Source organism: Cotesia typhae, unplaced genomic scaffold (assembly GCF_013202065.1).
Source record: "Cotesia typhae breed Kobodo isofemale line unplaced genomic scaffold, CoteBio_Ctyphae contig_48, whole genome shotgun sequence".
NCBI lineage: Eukaryota > Metazoa > Arthropoda > Insecta > Hymenoptera > Braconidae > Cotesia > Cotesia typhae.
The window spans coordinates 7,902,685-7,921,329 of record NW_027423756.1 but is presented as its reverse complement, the minus strand read 5'-3'; the positions used below and the strand labels follow the sequence as shown (position 1 = coordinate 7,921,329).

Sequence of the window (18,645 nt, the reverse complement as noted above, 5' to 3'; positions counted from 1 at the left end):
AAAAAAAAATTAAACTTTTCGATCATGGGAAAATCAAAGAAGAGATCTCGTTCACCTAGAAGATCTCACTCGAGTTCAAGAGACCGCAGTAGATCACCAAAAATCTCAAAGCGAGACTTACAACAACAAATAACCGCAATGGCAAAGTCTATTGCTGAACTCATTGAGGTCCAAAAGACCGCCAATAAGGCACCTAATGTAGAAATTCAAACACTAAAAGGTAAAAATAATTTAATTAAACATAATTAAATTCCAATAAACCCAAAATGTATGAACCTTCCATACGAAGGTCGTACGAGGTAGCTCCACACGAGCCTAACCTAGTTCCATACGAACAGTAGTTATATATCTATATACATTTACATATATTTTTATATAATTTTTGATAGGCTTATTCCACACGAATAATACCTATGATACAAGACACTATGTTTCATCATGAGACTGATGACAAATCTTTTACTTACAGACCCCGTCGATAGTGTCAATGAAAATTCTGAAAAATCAGTGGTAGATGAGTCTAGTGACAAAGTTTCAGAGATAAGAAAACCTAACGATGGTGATATTGAGGATGGTGAAGTTACAATTGAAGAAGACTACCCGGAACTAGATGATGAACTTCTGGAAGTACTAGGCGAAGAGGTCACAGACTCAGGCTGTCAGGTAAAAGTTAACGAGAAACTCAAAAAATGGTGGAAGGGCTGGATGGAGAAAGGTTTTTCGGAAGAAGTTAGAAAAGAACTTCTTAAGAAATATCCCAGAGATGGTGAATTCGTTACTGAGGCACCAAAAGTCAATCTCGAGGTACAGCGTCACCTTACTGAGATTGCTAAAAAACGAGATGAACACTTCAAGCAGACACAGAGCTGTGTAGGAACAGCACTGTCATCTCTGAGTACAGCAGTCTCCATGCTGACAGAAATTTCAACAGAACCAGTCAATCAGACACTTCTGTTGCAACATCTCTGGGATACGGGAAAAATCCTATCAGATATTTTTCACCAGCAGTCGGAGGCTAGAAAATCTTTTATTACACCAACATTAGACAAGGACCTTAAGCCTACTCTTGATGCTAGTGTATCAGACGAGTGGCTGTATGGTCAAAAGTTAACTGAACAGGTTAAAGAGGCCAAAGCTATAGTTAAAGCTGCCTCTACATTAAAGGCTACTGATAAACCAATAGCTAAAAAACCAGCTAGTAAAGTTTTTGCTCAGGGAAACGGGAGAGGCCCACCTGTGAGATCCAGGCAGGTGGGCTCCCATTTCTCGAGGAAATTCACGAATGTGAATTATCGACACCGAGTTCCGGTAACATCATCGAGACCAGCGCAGAGAACCAATACCGACAGGGGCCAGACGTCGAGGAAGAAGTAGATACCAGGGGTAATGAGGATTCTAGTAAGGTAAATAAAATAGCAGGTCGACTGAAATACTTTGCTGGACAGTGGAAAGAGGTAACTAAGGATAAGTTTATTTTGAACTGCATTGAAGGCTGTATTATTTCTTTTGAGAATGCCCCTTTTCAAGCTTCCGAGCCTCTGGAACCTACTTCGTCTCCAAGAGAACAGGCTAGGGTTGAAGTTGCAATACAAAAGCTAATTTCAAAGCAAGCTATAGAAGCTTGCACGGAAGATGAAGGTCAATTCGTTTCAACTTACTTTTTAGTCCCTAAGCCAGATGGGTCAGATAGGTTCATAATTAATCTTAAAAGACTTAATGAGTTTATTCAAACGTCACATTTTAAAATGGAGGACCTAAGATCAGCAAGAAATTTACTGGATAAAAATGCTTTTATGGCAAGTATTGATGTAGAAGACGCCTATCTATTAGTACCAATAGACAAAGCTAGTAAAAAATTTCTTAGGTTTAGATTTAAGGACCAACTGTACCAATTTACCTGCCTACCTTTCGGCTTATCAACTAGTCCATATATTTTTACCAAAATTATGAAGCCAGTAATTAATAAGCTTAGATCTCGGGGGTTCATATCAGTTATTTACTTGGATGATATCTTGTGTATAGGGAATTCTTTCGAGTCATGTCAAACGAATGTAAAATACACCATCGAATTTCTAGAATCCTTAGGATTTATAATAAATTATTCTAAGAGCCAAATTACTCCTTTCAGGAGCTGTAAGTACCTTGGATTTATTTTAGACTCGCAAAAATATCGAGTTGAACCAACATCCAAGAAGAGATCTCAGATAATCTCACTCCTAAGAGACATAGAACCCCATAAAAATTATAAAATTAGGACAATTGCTCATGTAATAGGAATTTTAGTGGCTTGCTGCCCAGGAATAGAATATGGTAAAGTATTTTGTAAAAGACTTGAGAGAGCAAAATGGTTGGCATTGTTAGTAAATAATAATGATTTTGAGGGATCGATGAAACTAAATGAGACGGTATTCGAAGATGTACTCTGGTGGAAAAGAAATATCTCGATAACAAGTAGTAGGATAAAAACCCAAAATTACAGCCTAGTCATTAGCTCTGATGCTTCTAGAACTGGTTGGGGCGCAGAATCACAGGGAAATGTGACACACGGTTTCTGGAGCCCGGAAGATCAAAAATTGCACATTAATCATTTAGAGCTTCTAGCAGGCTCTTTTGCACTTAAATGTTTTGCCTCAGAGGCTCACGACTGTGAAATACTACTCCGTATTGATAATACAACGGCAATAGCGTATATTAATAAAGCGGGAGGAATTAAATACCCAGGGCTTAGCGAGCTAGCAAGGAGTATCTGGCAATGGTGCGAGAGTAGGAATATTTGGGTGGTAGCTTCTTACATTCCGTCAAAGCTAAATATCGAAGCTGATAGAGCTTCCAGACAAGTAAATCTGGATACTGAATGGGAATTGTCACAAACTGCTTTTCACAAAATTTTAGATTGTTATGGCCCTTTCTCAATCGATCTTTTTGCTTCTCGCGTTAACAAAAAATGCTCAAGGTTCTGTTCACGCTACCCGGACCCGGACGCAGAGTTAGTAGATGCATTTACCTTCTCATGGAGGAGTGAAAAGTTCTATGCATTTCCACCCTTTGCCCTTATATTACCAGCTTTAAGAAAAATAATTAATGATAAAGCTTCGGGAGTTCTAGTAGTACCACATTGGCCTGCACAGCCGTGGTATCCACTGTTTACCTCTATCCTATGTCAGCCACCTCTAAATTTTTAGCCAAAAATTAATTTATTACAATCTCCTTTCAGGCAACAGAATCATCCACTTGCTCTCAAATTATCCCTAATGGTCGGCAAATTATCAGGCAAACTTTCATCAGGAAAGGAATTTCAAACGAAGCAGCGGAAATAATGTTAGACTCCATAACAGAGTCTACAGTTAAGCAATATGAGGGCTGCCTGAAAAAGTGGTTGATTTTTGCAGATCAAGAAAAAATAGATGCCTTTAATCCTCAAAACACTGATGTCATAAAATTCTTGGCGGATAGATTTAGTAAAGGAGCAAAATATGGGACCATAAACTCAACAAGAGCAGCGATATCTCTAATTTCACAGAACAATCTCTCAAAGGACGCTATGATTTCACGATTCGTCAGAGGTACCTTTAAAAAAAGGCCAACAAGACCAAAATATACAGAGACTTGGAATACAGAACAGGTGCTCGCTTATATTGAAAATATTGAAGATATTAATAAGTTGCGGTTGAAAGAGTTGTCAGAAATACTAACCACTCTTCTTATACTGATTACTGCGCATAGGATGCAAACACTGGCTCTCATCAATATTAAAAATATTACACAATCATCCACAGGTTTAAGCATTAAAATACCAGATCTTATAAAGACGTCAAGACCTGGAAAAGAGCAACCAATCTTGACGGTACCTTTCTTTAAAGAAAGAGGAAAACTCTGTGTAGCATCAATCATGCTAAAATACCTGGAGAGGACTAAAAACCTGAGGTCTAACTCAGACAAATTTTTCATCTCAACAATAAAACCCCACAAATCGGCAAGTGCACAAACTATCAGTCATTGGATCAAATCGCTACTTGAGAAAGCAGGAATAGATATTAACACATTCACTGCTTATAGTGTAAAACACGCGGCAGTTTCTAAAACTTGTAAACAAGGTTTGGATGTGGACACGATCAGAAGAACAGCCGGTTGGTCTGCTGGATCAACGGTCTTCGCCCGTTTCTATAATCGTCCAATACAGGCTGCAAGTGATAATAATAATAAAATGTTATCTGGTTCTCTAAACATCTACAAGTAATCAATTATATAATCATCGAGAACGAGACGCAAGTATAATTGATCGATCAAGCGAGCCCGCCGAAGGCGGGCGAAGCTCGATCGTAATTATACGTCGCGTCTCGTTCGAAGATGATTACCTCCCACCCATTGTTATTCTAAGACCCATTCTTTACTAAGCCCGGTAATCATCAAACCAGGATAACATTCTTATTAATAAACAAAGATTAACACTCTGAAATTATGACGCCATGATGGTAGAGCGCCGCGTAGCGGAGCTAGCAGGCGGGAAAAGTTTTTTGAATTTAAACGCTAAAAGTTGTGTAGTTGTCTCGTACTTGACAGTACTACAAGTAATCAATTATATAATCATCTTCGAACGAGACGCGACGTATAATTACGATCGAGCTTCGCCGCCTTCGGCGGGCTCGCTTGATCGATCAATAAAATATTAAAATTTTTTAAAATTTTTTAAAATCTGTTAAAAGCTCAAGCTCTAAAATATTTGGATTAATATAACGTGAGAGTGGAATATTGAACTCATGAAAAATGTATAAATAATAACGAGCATTGTTGGAGTTCTAGGTATTATAAATATCGTAATAAAAAATTGATGGTAAACTAAAAAAAAAAGATATTGCAAAAGAACGGTAGGAAAATAGAAAAAAAAAAGATCTTTATTCTCTCTATAAGAATAGCAGTAGCGCTAAAGACGACCAGAATGAATATTTCATGTGAACGTTCCGCTGGAACAAATTGAAACAATATAAAACGCAATTAAGAAGACGTTGAATAACACTTAGCCTGGCAAGTGCGAATTCTTCTATAAAAATTTCTTGGTTAAAACTAATAAAATAAATTTAAAAAAAATCATAATAAAATTGTATCGCTATTATCGCTTGAGATTATATTTTCAACGACACGGTGTGATAGTTCCATTCACGTTCGATCAGCCGTAAGATTAACGACAATATACTCGAGGCATTTAGCTCTGGAGTTGACTTTTAGCAAAAAATCCTTTTATTTAACCAGGCTTCTATTACCGGAGAGGAGATTTCCCAGGAAAATCCTCAGGACATCGAAGACACGACGTACCTATCTGAGCTTACCAATCGATCGCCATGACGTGCCTTCACCACCGCTCTGATCACTTGACTTCCGGGCAATTTAGACATTGCTGGACGTCGAAGCCTGAAAGCGACAAGAATTGCCAAGCTATGTATGAAATAAAAAGTAAAAGTACTAAAATAATGGATAAGAAAAAAATTTTTAGAAATATATGAGACTAGGAGAAGCTAGAGTCAATATCCTCGCCTCAACGACTTCGTAAAACCCGTCAAGCGACGAAAAGTCGATCGTAAAAGGATAAAAGTCACTGATTCAACGACGTACACTCTTCGAAAATAAAAAAACATTCAATTGAGTATGTGTATATGACTCTGGTAATAATGCAGACTGAGTTTTCATTTCATCAAGTTATATCGAGATGAGAATACGAGGCTGTTCAATTTCACAGCTATCGAGACAATAGTCTCTTTATTTTTTTTTTTGTTTTCTTCATTTCATATATCCTCACGTTTTATTTTTTTACCTATAGACTTACATCTACGGATGACTTGTTCAAACAAGGGTAAAAAGAGTAGAAAGAAAGTGGCAAAGTGTATAGTACGAAAAATAAACAAAGCATGTCAAAGAAACCGTAAAGTCGAGAGAAAATCACCGAGTATAGTAGACTATAAAGCCTAACCCGCATGAAATAGGTATATAGTTCTAAAGCATACACAGAAAAAATTTTGAGTCATTACGTCAAAAAACATAGTGTTAAAAATTTTATAAAACACTTTAAAAAAGTGTTAAATATTTAACACAAAATTTTTTAACGCCATCCTAAAAATTATAAGCATAAGTATTTACTGAAAATTATACTTAAAAATAAAATTCCATTATAATCCAAGGTAAACTTTTAAATAATATACTTTTCAATATAGGAAGACTTAGCATTGTGTACGGAAGAAGCGTAAAGACGACAGTTGAACGGATGTAAATTTTCACTTGATGTATATTCATCGCTGGTAGTTATAGTATAATATAGCGAAAATTTTCAGTGTATCTTAAACCCGAGCGCTATATATAATACGAGCTTTATCATTTAGAGTTCGAGGATCCGGTGTTTGCTAGAAAACCATATTTCATATGCATCCTTCATTATCGGAGTCAGAGTATAGTATTACGATGTTATACTGATGGTGCTTTTTTAGTTTTGCTAGTTTGCTGCTCCTGCGACGGTAATGGCGCCGAAGGAAATCATTTGAAAGCCACTAAGTCCCTGACACGTAGGAAAAACATGGAGAATAAAGAACGAGCATAAGAATAAAAATATGAAAGTTGTTATAGGAAAATTTTTATTCAAATCCAAGAATACATTGTGTTGGGCATTCCGTGCAATTCTTCTGGAGCTTTATCGTCTTGCAACAAATTGCCATTCGTTTTCAAATGTCTACATTCAATATTATGCATAAATCATATATTTATTTTTTTTCCAACCTAGTTTATTTTATTTCTCTTTTTTACTGACATTGTTTGTGTACTGCTAGAATTTCTGTGTAACAAAGTAGGGTTTTATTTTATTTATTTTCTTCAGTGCAACGGATAATTTAATGGTGATTTTTTCAGCAGAAATGAATTTATTTCTGGAGGAAGAATAATAAAAATGTCAGAAATTAAAAAGTTTTGTGTTGAGTTAACGATTGTTAGGGATTGCAGCTCGGAACAGGAGGTAATAAAACGGGAAACGGCAGTTATCCGTGTTATGGAAACGGGAAATCCGTGAGACTGAGGAGAGAAGAGAGAACAGAGACAAATGGTCTACCGCGAGATAGATCCATAGGCTCATTTGTCTCCGGTAAGGACTCTGTACCCTCGTCTCTGGATAAGAGAGTCCAGTTTAACTTGGAAACTGGACAGAGCTATTGCACTTGAAACAAGATTCACGTAGGCAATTGTCGTGAGTTACTTACGCTTCAGTGCTCGTACTCTTTGATACGAAACAACTTCGTTTACAGATTGTCCTTAAGAATTATCATTAGTCGTGTAAATACTCCCAGCTATCTAGTGGATCTGAAAGGTACTTCTGGACAGAATCGATTATTACCGCAATAAGGTTGCTATTATTTCTGTTACTTAGTACTGAAATTTTTGAAAAAGTTTGTTCAAACTTGTGGGTTGAAATTTATTTACCAATAAGTTTTAGAAAAAAAAAAAATTATTCGAGTTAATAATTCAGCTGAGTAAACATATAAAATAAATCAGCTGTCAAAAAAATTTCCCGACTCCTATTGAGTGTTACAAAGAAAATCTGATCGTAAATATATTTTACGTCAGTAAAAAAATTATGTCTAAGTAAAAAAAGTTATAAACAATAAATAAACTCCCCCAATGAATTTTTATAAAATAAAACAATTTTGTTACTTGAGAACTTTTTCTCCGCTCTTATATAGCACTCTTGAGGATAAAAATTTGTATTCCAAGTGGATTTTCTATAGGCGTCAATATTAGAGAAATATAACTTTATTTTTTTCTTACATCAATATAGAAAATTTTTCAAACTTATTGACAATTCTTTTAAACATTTAAACAAATTATAACGACTAAAATTCTATTAACTTTATTCCTTAAATAAAATAAAATTTATATATTGCTTATCTCTATGTTTAGAAATTGAAAGGTAACTTTATAAGTGTAACTTGACTTTTTCGCGACTGCCGTATATATTTTTTATGAAAAGTGACATTAAACTTCCACAAACAAATCTTCAACTCGATCCGATTATAACCAGCATATTCACGTGGAAAATTCACTAAGCTGATAATAAAAATCATTGAAGCGAATAAATCCAGGAAAAATAATTTATCGTAAGTTTTATTGCAACGATATCTTGATTCTTTTCATCCGAGTTTTCTATCTTAGCCGTATCAATTTCATTTATTTTATTTTATTCCAACTAACTTTGTGTTGTCTTTAATAACGTAACACACAAGAATGTCTATTTATTTAAATAAACTCTGTCTATAAACTCAGCAGGCTAACAAACATATTATTTCAGATGGTATATTACTGGTTGAACTATCGGATAAAAAAATCGTAATCTTAAATATAAACACTGAAATAAATAGTGTTTATTTAATAGAAGCAAGAAATAATGAAACTTTTTCCCATTAAACAAACAAAGAATTTAATTATCTACCAAATAAATACGACATTTATTTTTATTCCTTTAGGAGTAAAACACAATAATACTGCAATCAATCAAGACAATTGATCGGCTCACTGAAAAGCAAAAAAGCTTTGAAAAGAACACGAACTACGTTTATTTGATGAGAATCTATAAAACACTCCAAGTAAATGTATCAAAGCAAATTGGAATCTATATTTATATAGAATGTATGTTTGCATTGAAAAGTTAAAAAAAAAATATAAAATAATAATATTTAATCAAAAATGTATTTATAAACTTTTCACGAGCTCACGCTGCTTGTGGCATAGCGATTGTTCGTTTCTAAATTGAATATCCTGAGCGAACACAATTCACTATACAGTAATAGAGTAGACAAGAGGGAACGCAAGCTCGAATCGTACAAGAACCAGGACAATGGAGGCTTTAAAATCCATTCTAAAATTTAACGACCATTGGCAACGATACCATCAATGCTTACTCTCTCTTGCTTGGCTTTTCCGTGCATGTACTTGTATATCTATGGAAGTTACACGTAAGTATATTTTAAATTCGTAAAAAACACTCACATAAAGCAGTAAATATTGAGGACTGCAGCGTTAGTTAGTAGATTTTTCAGTGATCTTTTCATGGCTTTGAAAATCAATCTCATCTCAGTTTAATGTAATAGAACGCTTCGTAAAAGGGTTTTACGAGAAAGCTTAGTTAAATTAGCAAATACCAAAAGGCAAGGGCTCTTATCTGCGGTCCTGCTATGTCACTCGAGATGTAAATAGTTTGCGTTGATCTGGCTAAATGTAAAAGGAAAATAAAATGAAGTATTTATGTATACTAGTTGAATTTTGCAAATGACCGAAGATAAAACATACATAGTATAAGGATAGAAGAGTGGAATATTTTTAGAGCTTCCTAAAAGATTTCTTTAAATTCCTACTCCTCTGGTAGGAGAGCTTAAATTTAATGGTCGATTGTTCTTGGTAAGTTTGCAGTAGTTTTATTGGAATTTATCGGTATTGTTCGGATACAATAAATGTATCATGAATTTTAGTGTTTGCCCATCGTAAAATAATTTCAGAGATTGTGATTTAATAGTTTGAATTATTTTGTAGTAAAGAACATCTTTATGTTTTTTAAAAAAATAGTAACTGGAATTTTGTGGTTGGTAAGTAAGATGAAACTATTTTAAAGACTTATTATCTTTATTGAAAAAGTTTTTCTTCGGAGTAAGTATATGTAATATGCCCTGTGAAGAACCAGATAATTGTAGAATAGCAGAGATAAAGAAAATAAATTATATTGTCGGATATTTTTGAAGCTTGGAAAATATGTGAATATAAAAATATCCAATTCTACAATTCCACTACGATATATATTGTGGATTGCTCTTGACGGAAATAAAATCATATTGTTAGCCAAAAATATAGTAAAGACAATTTTCAAATTTATGTTGCTCTAAAATATATAATATTAAAAATATGAGACAAGTTATCATTCTTATAAGTGTTTTGAGGTTTCAAATAAAATTTTATTTTTTTCTGGTTTAAAAAATGTAAACACAATCAATTTTTCAATGCAGCCTAAAAAAAGCTCTTCACTATCGATTGTTAGCTATTTTTTTTTTCTATCCCATATTGAATAAGAAACTAACTTTGAAATGAAATAAAGTTTCTACAATCAATTTCAATTTAATGATTTTAATAATGAACGTCTTGTCTCGTTAAAGTCCAAACATTCAATCTCTCTCTAAAAATTTAATGTAATACTTTAATGAATAAAGTAGGTTTTAGTTTTAGTGTTCTGATGGTCATTTGAAACGAATTTATTTATTCATGGAATTAATTTTGCTGTATGGTAAATATATATCTACAGTCTTTCAACAAAGTAATAGTTAAAATATAAATAGAGCTTCAATTAAAAATTCAAAAATTTTATCGCATTTTTATCTGCAAATAAAATATTTTGATATCTTAATTTTTGATTTATGTAAAAAAAATATTGGCAGTATAAAATACAGTACAACGTAGGCGTCGAGATAATCCGAGCACTTTGGTGCAAAAATTGGATTTCCCAGCAGATTACTAAACACGCATGTATATCCCTGCGATGAGAAGAGGAAAAGCGCTCAAACCTTTACCTCATTCTGTACACATCCTAGTATACAACATCTCGAGTTTTTGATCCCAATCCTCTCTCTTTACCTTCTCCTCTTTCTTAGCTTTATCTTCTTCTGTCCCCTTATCTCTTGTCTCTTTACACATTTGAACATCGCACCCTACCGCCAAACATTGAATTTCCTTAATCTCAAGTGCTTTCTCGCTATAAAAACTGTTTGCATTATCACGAATCCTAAATTATATGTATCAGGCTCCTCAAGCTGTGTGCTAACGCGTCATACATTAGTTCTTAGTCAAATAAACACGCAAATTCATTCTGGTAAATCGTTATTTAAACGACTTGAGTAATCAAAATTGATTGAATAAAATATAAACAATGGTTAGAGTTTAAAATATTCTGAAATACTTTGATAACTTAAAAAAAAATAGTGGAGAAGATGTTGTCAGTGAAAAATGGACAGTATAAAAACACTCTAAAAAAATTAAAGAACCTTTTGAATGAGCATACGGAGGGTAGAAACATTACTTGTTATAAATTTATTCAAATAAAATGAATTTATATTCGAAGTATAAAATAAATCACCGGGTTTCGAAAAGACATAGAGTTGATCTTTAAAAGAAATAATTCGTAATCGGCGGTAAATTTTATGAGCAAACGATTCTATAAAACTTGTATCTATGAGTTTTTTAGCTTAAAGAACCGTTAGATATATTTTTTACTATTTTCTTTACTGTATTTTTCTGATCCTCTCCCACCTTCTCTTTAACATCTTATTCTTTTTAGTAGTTGCAATTGGAGAGTTGAGAGCCGAGGTTCTAACTCAAGCAGAAAAGAAGTGAAATTGAAGAACGAGAAAATAGTACTGCAGCTGGAGGACTTTAAAAAAATAAGAAAGAAAATGACGAATGAGGACTTAACAAAAATCCCATTCTAGAAAATCCTTTTGGATTGTCCAGCGGGTAACCAACTGGAAAATTACATTTTTATAAAATTATTATGTGTTTACAGTAGTGTAAACAAGATAATAAGAAATTCAATTCAATTTTACTCTTTTTATATCTGCTTCTGTGCAAAGTTGAATGTTTAAATTTAAAAGAAGGTTTATTAAATTATTATTATTATTTTTTTTTTTTTTTAGTATTATAAATTTTATTAACGGTAAATTATGTCAAGCTTCTAAATTATTATGCGGATGAATATTTTATAAGACCCTAGATGGTAAAGTAAAGCCACTTACTTATTTCTGTACGCATAGTATATACGAGCATTATATTATTCCAGTCGTTAATTTAGTATGCCAGTGGAGTAGCCACGAGATTGGTCAGACGAAAAGGCATTAGGAAGGAAGATTTGTTCCATTTAAACAAAGGCACTTCAAGAGGAGTACATACCACACGTCAACTCATCCTTTGCTTTTCATTGATCAACTACTATGTAATTACATCCGCTTACAGATATAATCTATGTTCAGTTGATTGTCGAATGGTCGCTTATTGATTTTATTTAATCCTATTAATCTAGATTATAATAGTGTACTTATAATTCTCAATTCTATAAAAAATAAAAAGAAAAAAAAATATCAGTGATTAAGCATTCATTCTCCAGCTTATACCTGTGCGAAAAAGTCGGAAAAAAGGCGATTAAAGAAACAATCTATTATTTAACTTGAATAATCAAGAGCTAGAGCATTTTAATTATAATCGGAGGATAAAATTTATACGAGCGTTGAATTGAAAATTTTTATAAAAATAATCCCGAGATACTTTATATTGCTGGAGAGTAATGGTAAGAAAGTAAATATCCCTTTTAAAACTTAAAATAATTCCTTACTTCATTCTTAAGTACCCTATTTACCTCAGCTTCCCTATATATTTATGAATGTATTTATAAAACAGAAAATTTAGGGCAAAATATGATCACATATTTTTTGTAAATGTCTGACGCAGATTACGGCATTACTTTTTGGAGCTAAAGTACTTTTTTGTTTATGGAGAAATATTTGTAAACCAGTTGTATAAGTAGATACAAATTTAATTCGTGTGATGTATTTCGGAATTTATTGCGTGAACATTGAACTAGATTTTGGATGTATATATTTTCATGAAATTGGAATAACATATTTATTCATTTTACTCGATTCTTTTTCACTGGATTTTATTTCAATTTTTATTCGGGAACAGCTTTAACAAAAGTACTTCGATATGGAATTATTAATCTATGTTATCATTATTTTGCATCTAAACATGAAAAAATATTTGTTCTAAACATCAAAGTTGACTAATTAGGTATAACGACAGATAAAAAGTAAAGTGTTTAGCAGATAATCAATAAAGAGAATGGCAAATTTTTTCTATGACAAAATAGGGATGTAGCATTGTGATAAAATAACTGAATTAACTTTTTTTTTTATACAGAGAAAAGTAAAGAAGAGCAGGAAAAAAAGTTCTGCTGAGTAAGAAAGGTAAAAAAAGCAAAAAAGGATATGTAATGAGAAAAAGCTTGAAAAGAGTGTAAAAGTACTGTTCAATTCTCGTAATCCTCTGGGTAAAAGAGAGAATTGAAAAAAGGTCGTCCCAGTAGGCCTTACTGTAATTTACTTCAGTAAGACACACTGCAGAGGCTGGATAGAAGGAAGCTCGAGTTAAGTTTTTCCTTGAAAGACGACGGGCCAGGCAACTTGAGCGGAACCAATAAGTGGCTCTACCCGAATAGTCAGCGACCACCGGTAGGGTGAGTCTCAGTCTCAGTCTCAGATCCAGTACCAGGCTCTCTCAGAGCCACAGCAGTACCACTACTAGTAGAATCCGAGCTAGAGAAGAACTAAATAAAGAGGAAGAGGAATAAGAAAAAGTAACCGGAGAAAAAAATAATAAAAATAAAAACCGAGAGAGCTTTTCGATTTCCTCTTAGTAAAGGCGTCGTAAATGGAAACTCTTAGGTCAAGGATAAATTTCAAAGGGATTCGAAAAACCCTTGCTCGATGTTTACGTTATCAGATCAGCTTTCATTTGTTAGTATCACATTTTAATAATAAAACAATATATTTTGGGGCAAAGTGGGACCCCGGGACAAAATGAAAATAAAATTCGTAAAATGTTTTTAATGATTAAAAAAATATTGTTATTTATTTTCAAGCGAGAAATGAACGTTAAAATACCGCTTGCAAATATTTTATGCACTTTGCCTGTGTTAAAGTTACTTTTTCATTCCTTATTGAGTCAAACAATTCTTAATAAACTTCTAAATATTTTCTTACTCTAAAGTAGTTTATCATTTTGCCGCAATCTTTCTCTGCTTCGAATTTCTCTGTATAAATAGTTGCAACTCTGTAATTATTAAAACGTCATAATAAAATGAAATAACTGAAACAATTGTATATTACGATAAAATAAAACATTTGTTCTTTGAATTATAATTCCGCCTTTTAAAAACTGTCTATTTATATAAAGTACAAAGTTGTGTTTAAAAAAACTTATAGCACGCAGTGACTTGACTTAATTAACAAGTTGAAGATTCACCTGAATTCATCTCTCTGAAAACTAATCACCGACTCTTGGAACATGAAAGGGAGCAAAAGAAAGGAACGGAATTACTTGAATCGCTCGAACGATTTTAACCCCCTCTAGCGCAGTCCCCTTTTCCCTGTACCGACTCACGAAGCTCACCTCTCACCCTCGATCGCTCGTCCTCAATTCAACCAAAGCTCAGATAGTACTTGTCCCAAACTTGTTTAATCTGAGTAGCCTACTTATTTTTATTTCATTAAATTTTTCCTTTTTTCCACCAGAACTTTTACAAAAATTTAATTTCACTGCAGCAGTACTACAGTAGAATGAATTAAAAATTATCAGCCGGAACAAGTAATAGAAGGCTCCAATTAAAAGGTTTAGGAATCTTCTTCTAAATAATTAGATTAAATTGGATTAGAATAGACGAAATCTGGGTTGGACTTAGCGCGGGATTTAGCGTCCGGTGAGATAAAAGCCAACAGCGGTGAGTGGAAGGTTTAAGAGGAAATATACGTTTAGTAGGGTTAAGTTTAGGGGTACGCTGCACACAGCTACAAAATAGACAACAGACAGCGCCGTAGTAGAGTCTAAAGTAAGCGAGAGTTAAATTAAGAGCATGTCTCATTTTATTACTCACTGTATTCCAGGTCATCCTGCTCAGAGAGGTAATTCGTGGAATTGTAGATGTGTTGGTCGGGCTTAGCGGCGGTAGTGGTGCTCCCGGTGGTGGTGGAGCTCGTAACCACCCCAGTACTGTTTAAGGCCATGGACGGATTAGTTGGAATTGTCACGCTATCGCTAATAGTCACCGCAACCATGCTCCTGCTACTCCTACGTCTACGACTACTCTTGCTCCTTCTCCTGTTCTGACTCGGGATTTCGCTTATACCGGTACTGGTTGGTGGTGACGATTCTGAAGCTGGCGATGATACTAATGCTTCTTGAACTACGACGTCACTGATATTACGAGTTCTTCGCGAGCTTCGGTAACTCCGGGGAATTATACCATCAGTTATCGCAGCAGCTGTTGTTGTTGTTCCTCTTCTTCTTCTTGTTCTTGTTCTGATAACTATATAAATGTCTAAGATATTTATCAGAATGTGTCCAAGCTCTCGGCTTACTGTATTTTCATCAATTTCTGATGCCATAACGTGATAAATAAATTTATCACATGTTTCTCTTTGTACTTTATCATTATTACTGCTGATTTCTCGTTTTATTATTCTGAATTTTGTTTTTTATTTTTTATTTTTTTTTTTTTTATATATATTTACTTACTGTTATTTTTTGGTTATTTTTTTAACTGAACGATTAGTCGTCACTGAAATCCATTTGAATTTGGATGTTTTTCCGACTATTAACTTGCTTACATTGTTATTTTCCTCAAAGCGAGTTTAGTTATAACGGAATTTTTATTGACTCGCTTTTGTTGAAGCCGATTCCCAGTGTCCATTCGCGCTCCCCTGATCAGCTAATTGGATTTCTGTTGATCAAGAAATTTCTGTAACAATAAAAAAAAAAACAAAGCCAGGTCAGTTAATTGATATTGAGGAACAATGAAATTGCTGGTGTGGACAATTGAGAATAAAGTGAACATGAATATCGTCACTTGGAAAACACAAAAGAGAATATAAACCGTGTATGTTGTAAATATTCATGAAATAAATTTATTTTTGTGTGCATACTCATGAAATATTCAAGAATTTAGTTTCATTTTGCAAATGTGTGTAGATGTATACAGGTGAGTGACGAGTTGAACGGATGAATGGAGAGGTATTCCATTATTATCTGATTGTATATGGATATTTCTTTGTTAATTTGGGTAGTGATTAATTACTTCTTGATTCATTTTTGATTGATTAACTCGTGTGGTGTGTTTGCTATTTTCGTTCTCTGGGTATAGATGCGTAAGTGAGTGAACATCAAAATGTATATATAATCCAATATCTCGCTGAGATTGACGTTGATTACTAATGGATTGAGATTGGGGTTCCGGAGTATTCGCAGGTAACCAATTTCAAGGTAGAACGCTTGTTACGCCGATATTCGAGTACTAGATAATTAAACTCCTGTATAACGTTTCAGTTGGTACAGCGGTCTGTTTAACAATTAAAACTGCTACTGTTAATTCATTGCTCACATTAGGTTCAAGATCATTTTTATAGTTCATGGGATTCCAATTGAACATTAATAAATCAATTCCCTCATTTACGCCAAGATAATATTTAATGAGTATTTATTAAATTTATTTGTTAAAAGGTATTCTAATTATACTAAGATTCAATCGTAATTATTGATTAATTATTTGAGAGGTTTTATTTCAACCTCAAAAAGTGTTTTTTCTAATTTATTGATCCATTATTTTCTGGCGTCATAATGTCACTCAACAAAATAGAGTCACTAAATGAAACCTCAGACCTAAAAAATAAAAAGAAAAAGCTCAGCAAAATTAAAATTGACACTTCCATCTAGTTCAAATCGCAAGACCACCACTAATTCGATTTTTTCATTTTATTTCTTCCAAGTTCGCTGTCACGGCAAAAAGCTGATCAATAGTTTTAATATCTAATTAATAAAAATAAAATAAATTATAATTGTTAAACGTAAAATAATTTAAAAAGAAATATTTACTTAAATCAAAAAATTTTAAACTACTTATAAAACCTAAATAAATTATTAATTATCACTCTAATTGTATACTTTTCATTATTTTTGTATGTATATATGATGTACCCTTAACTATGTCTGTATTTTTTTATAAGTTTGCCATTCGGCCATCATGCCTTGGCTCAATAAAGCAAATCTATTTATCTGTTTTCCTATAAATATTTTTTCACCATTGTTTTTATCCTCTCTTCAACAAAAAAACGAATCAATATCAAAGAGCAACTCTCCGCTTTGAGAAAACAACAAACTATTCTATTAAGTTTTGTGAAATAGTATACAACCGGCTCGATAATTACGTTAACTTGTTCTCTTCAAGTTAATTATTGTCTTCGTATTTCTATAATACATCCACGCAGCTTATACAAAAAGTTTAATTTGCCTTTGATGGTTACCGAAAACGCTTGAACGAATTTTCATCACACTCGAGTGCATTACTCGTGACATTTTATTACCAATCGTTCGATCTGTTTGAGCTCAAATTGGTTATAAAAAAGTATCTACTTATAATGAATTATTGGCTAAAAAAAAAAACACAACTGCTAATTATAGCAGTTATATAACTCACACCTTCTCTGTCCTGTTTTTTTTTTTTTTTTTTTTTTTTTAACATTAATAATAATTAAGTAACGAAGTAATTAAAGCTCCCTGAACATATATTTGAATTATTGAAGTTATCAGCGTTTATAAGGAAATAAAAAACATGCAATTAAAACTCAAATGTCGTTGAACGCAACTTGGAAACTCAAACAGGCAACGTTCATTACACGCTCCACTTACGTTTTACGTTGCACTTACTATAACACTTTATAATATCTTTCAATATATATTTTATATATAAATAAACTCTTCGACACCGCTACTCATTTACGTACGCTCTAATTATTCTTATCCATAGTTTTCTATTTTTTTGAGCTTTTATTTTTGATTATATATTATTCTTATTATATTATATATATATATAATATATTATATATTATATATTATATATTATATATTTATTATTATATATTATATATATATCAATTCATCAATTGAATTTTTTATTGTTTTATATTAAAAATAAAATAAGATGAAAGTTTTATTCCTGTGTATTGATTAAATAAGAAGTAATTTATTTATTCGAATAATAAAATGCTGAGATAAATTAAAGTTGTAAGACGAATCTAAATGTCAAGCGACTTGAATAATTTAATTTTTCTCCGGAATTATTAAATTAATAATTGATGAACCAATTTCCTTTCCTCGCCATAAGAGTTATGAATAAATAAAACGTAATTTTTTAATATTTATTTCAAAATTATAATTTAAATTACTTAATCAAAGAGATTTAAGCAAAGGTAATAAAAAATTGGGCTATCATTTTAATTATGAATAATCATAAGAAATGTTAACAATTGCAAAACAGAATAAATTATAAGCAAAAATATTTGAAAAAAAAATTCGACAAGTATTTAATATTTCTCAATTAAATTCGTTAGTCCTGATTATTTTTTCCTTTCTTTAAACTAAATGGTTACATTAAATTAACGAAGTACCGAAATTAAAATGTGCACTAATTCTGTTAAGTAAAATGATATACCTCTACAAAAAAAAAAAATTATTTATATTTTTTAAAGAAATATATGTTATTATTTGCACTAAAAAGAGTGGATGATATTTTCTAAGGACTTATAAGTACCTTTATATCTTAAAAAAGTACAGTACTTAAAACTTTTAACACCAAATTATTCACAACACATTTGATAGCATTAATTTTGCACAGTGTGCTGAGTAGGAGAGAACAAATTATAGGCAAAGATGTACGGAGTATATGTCCTTATACCTTTGTAATGGTACCTTTCGCTAAGATACGTGCTTCATGCATCTGTAATGAGAGTGGAGTAGATACAAACTAGTGAATAAAGCCTA

At 32.5% G+C, this 18,645-nt stretch overlaps 1 protein-coding gene and 1 long non-coding RNA gene across 3 annotated transcripts in view; one reads left to right on the top strand and one right to left on the bottom strand.

Annotated features, from left to right (window-relative positions):
- Positions 1-18,645, bottom strand: part of LOC141529865 (uncharacterized) — a 117,557-nt gene that overhangs the window by 72,353 nt on the left and 26,559 nt on the right. For both annotated transcript variants that reach the window (XM_074246590.1, XM_074246589.1), the window contains exon 2: positions 14,708-15,571. In XM_074246590.1, the coding sequence (XP_074102691.1) occupies positions 14,708-15,218 (511 nt within the window). In that variant the 5' untranslated portion in view covers positions 15,219-15,571. The remainder of the gene's footprint in view (positions 1-14,707; positions 15,572-18,645) is intronic.
- The window catches only part of LOC141529869 (uncharacterized), a 91,230-nt gene that overhangs the window by 70,295 nt on the left and 2,290 nt on the right, over positions 1-18,645 (top strand). The gene's annotated exons all lie outside the window — the stretch shown is intronic.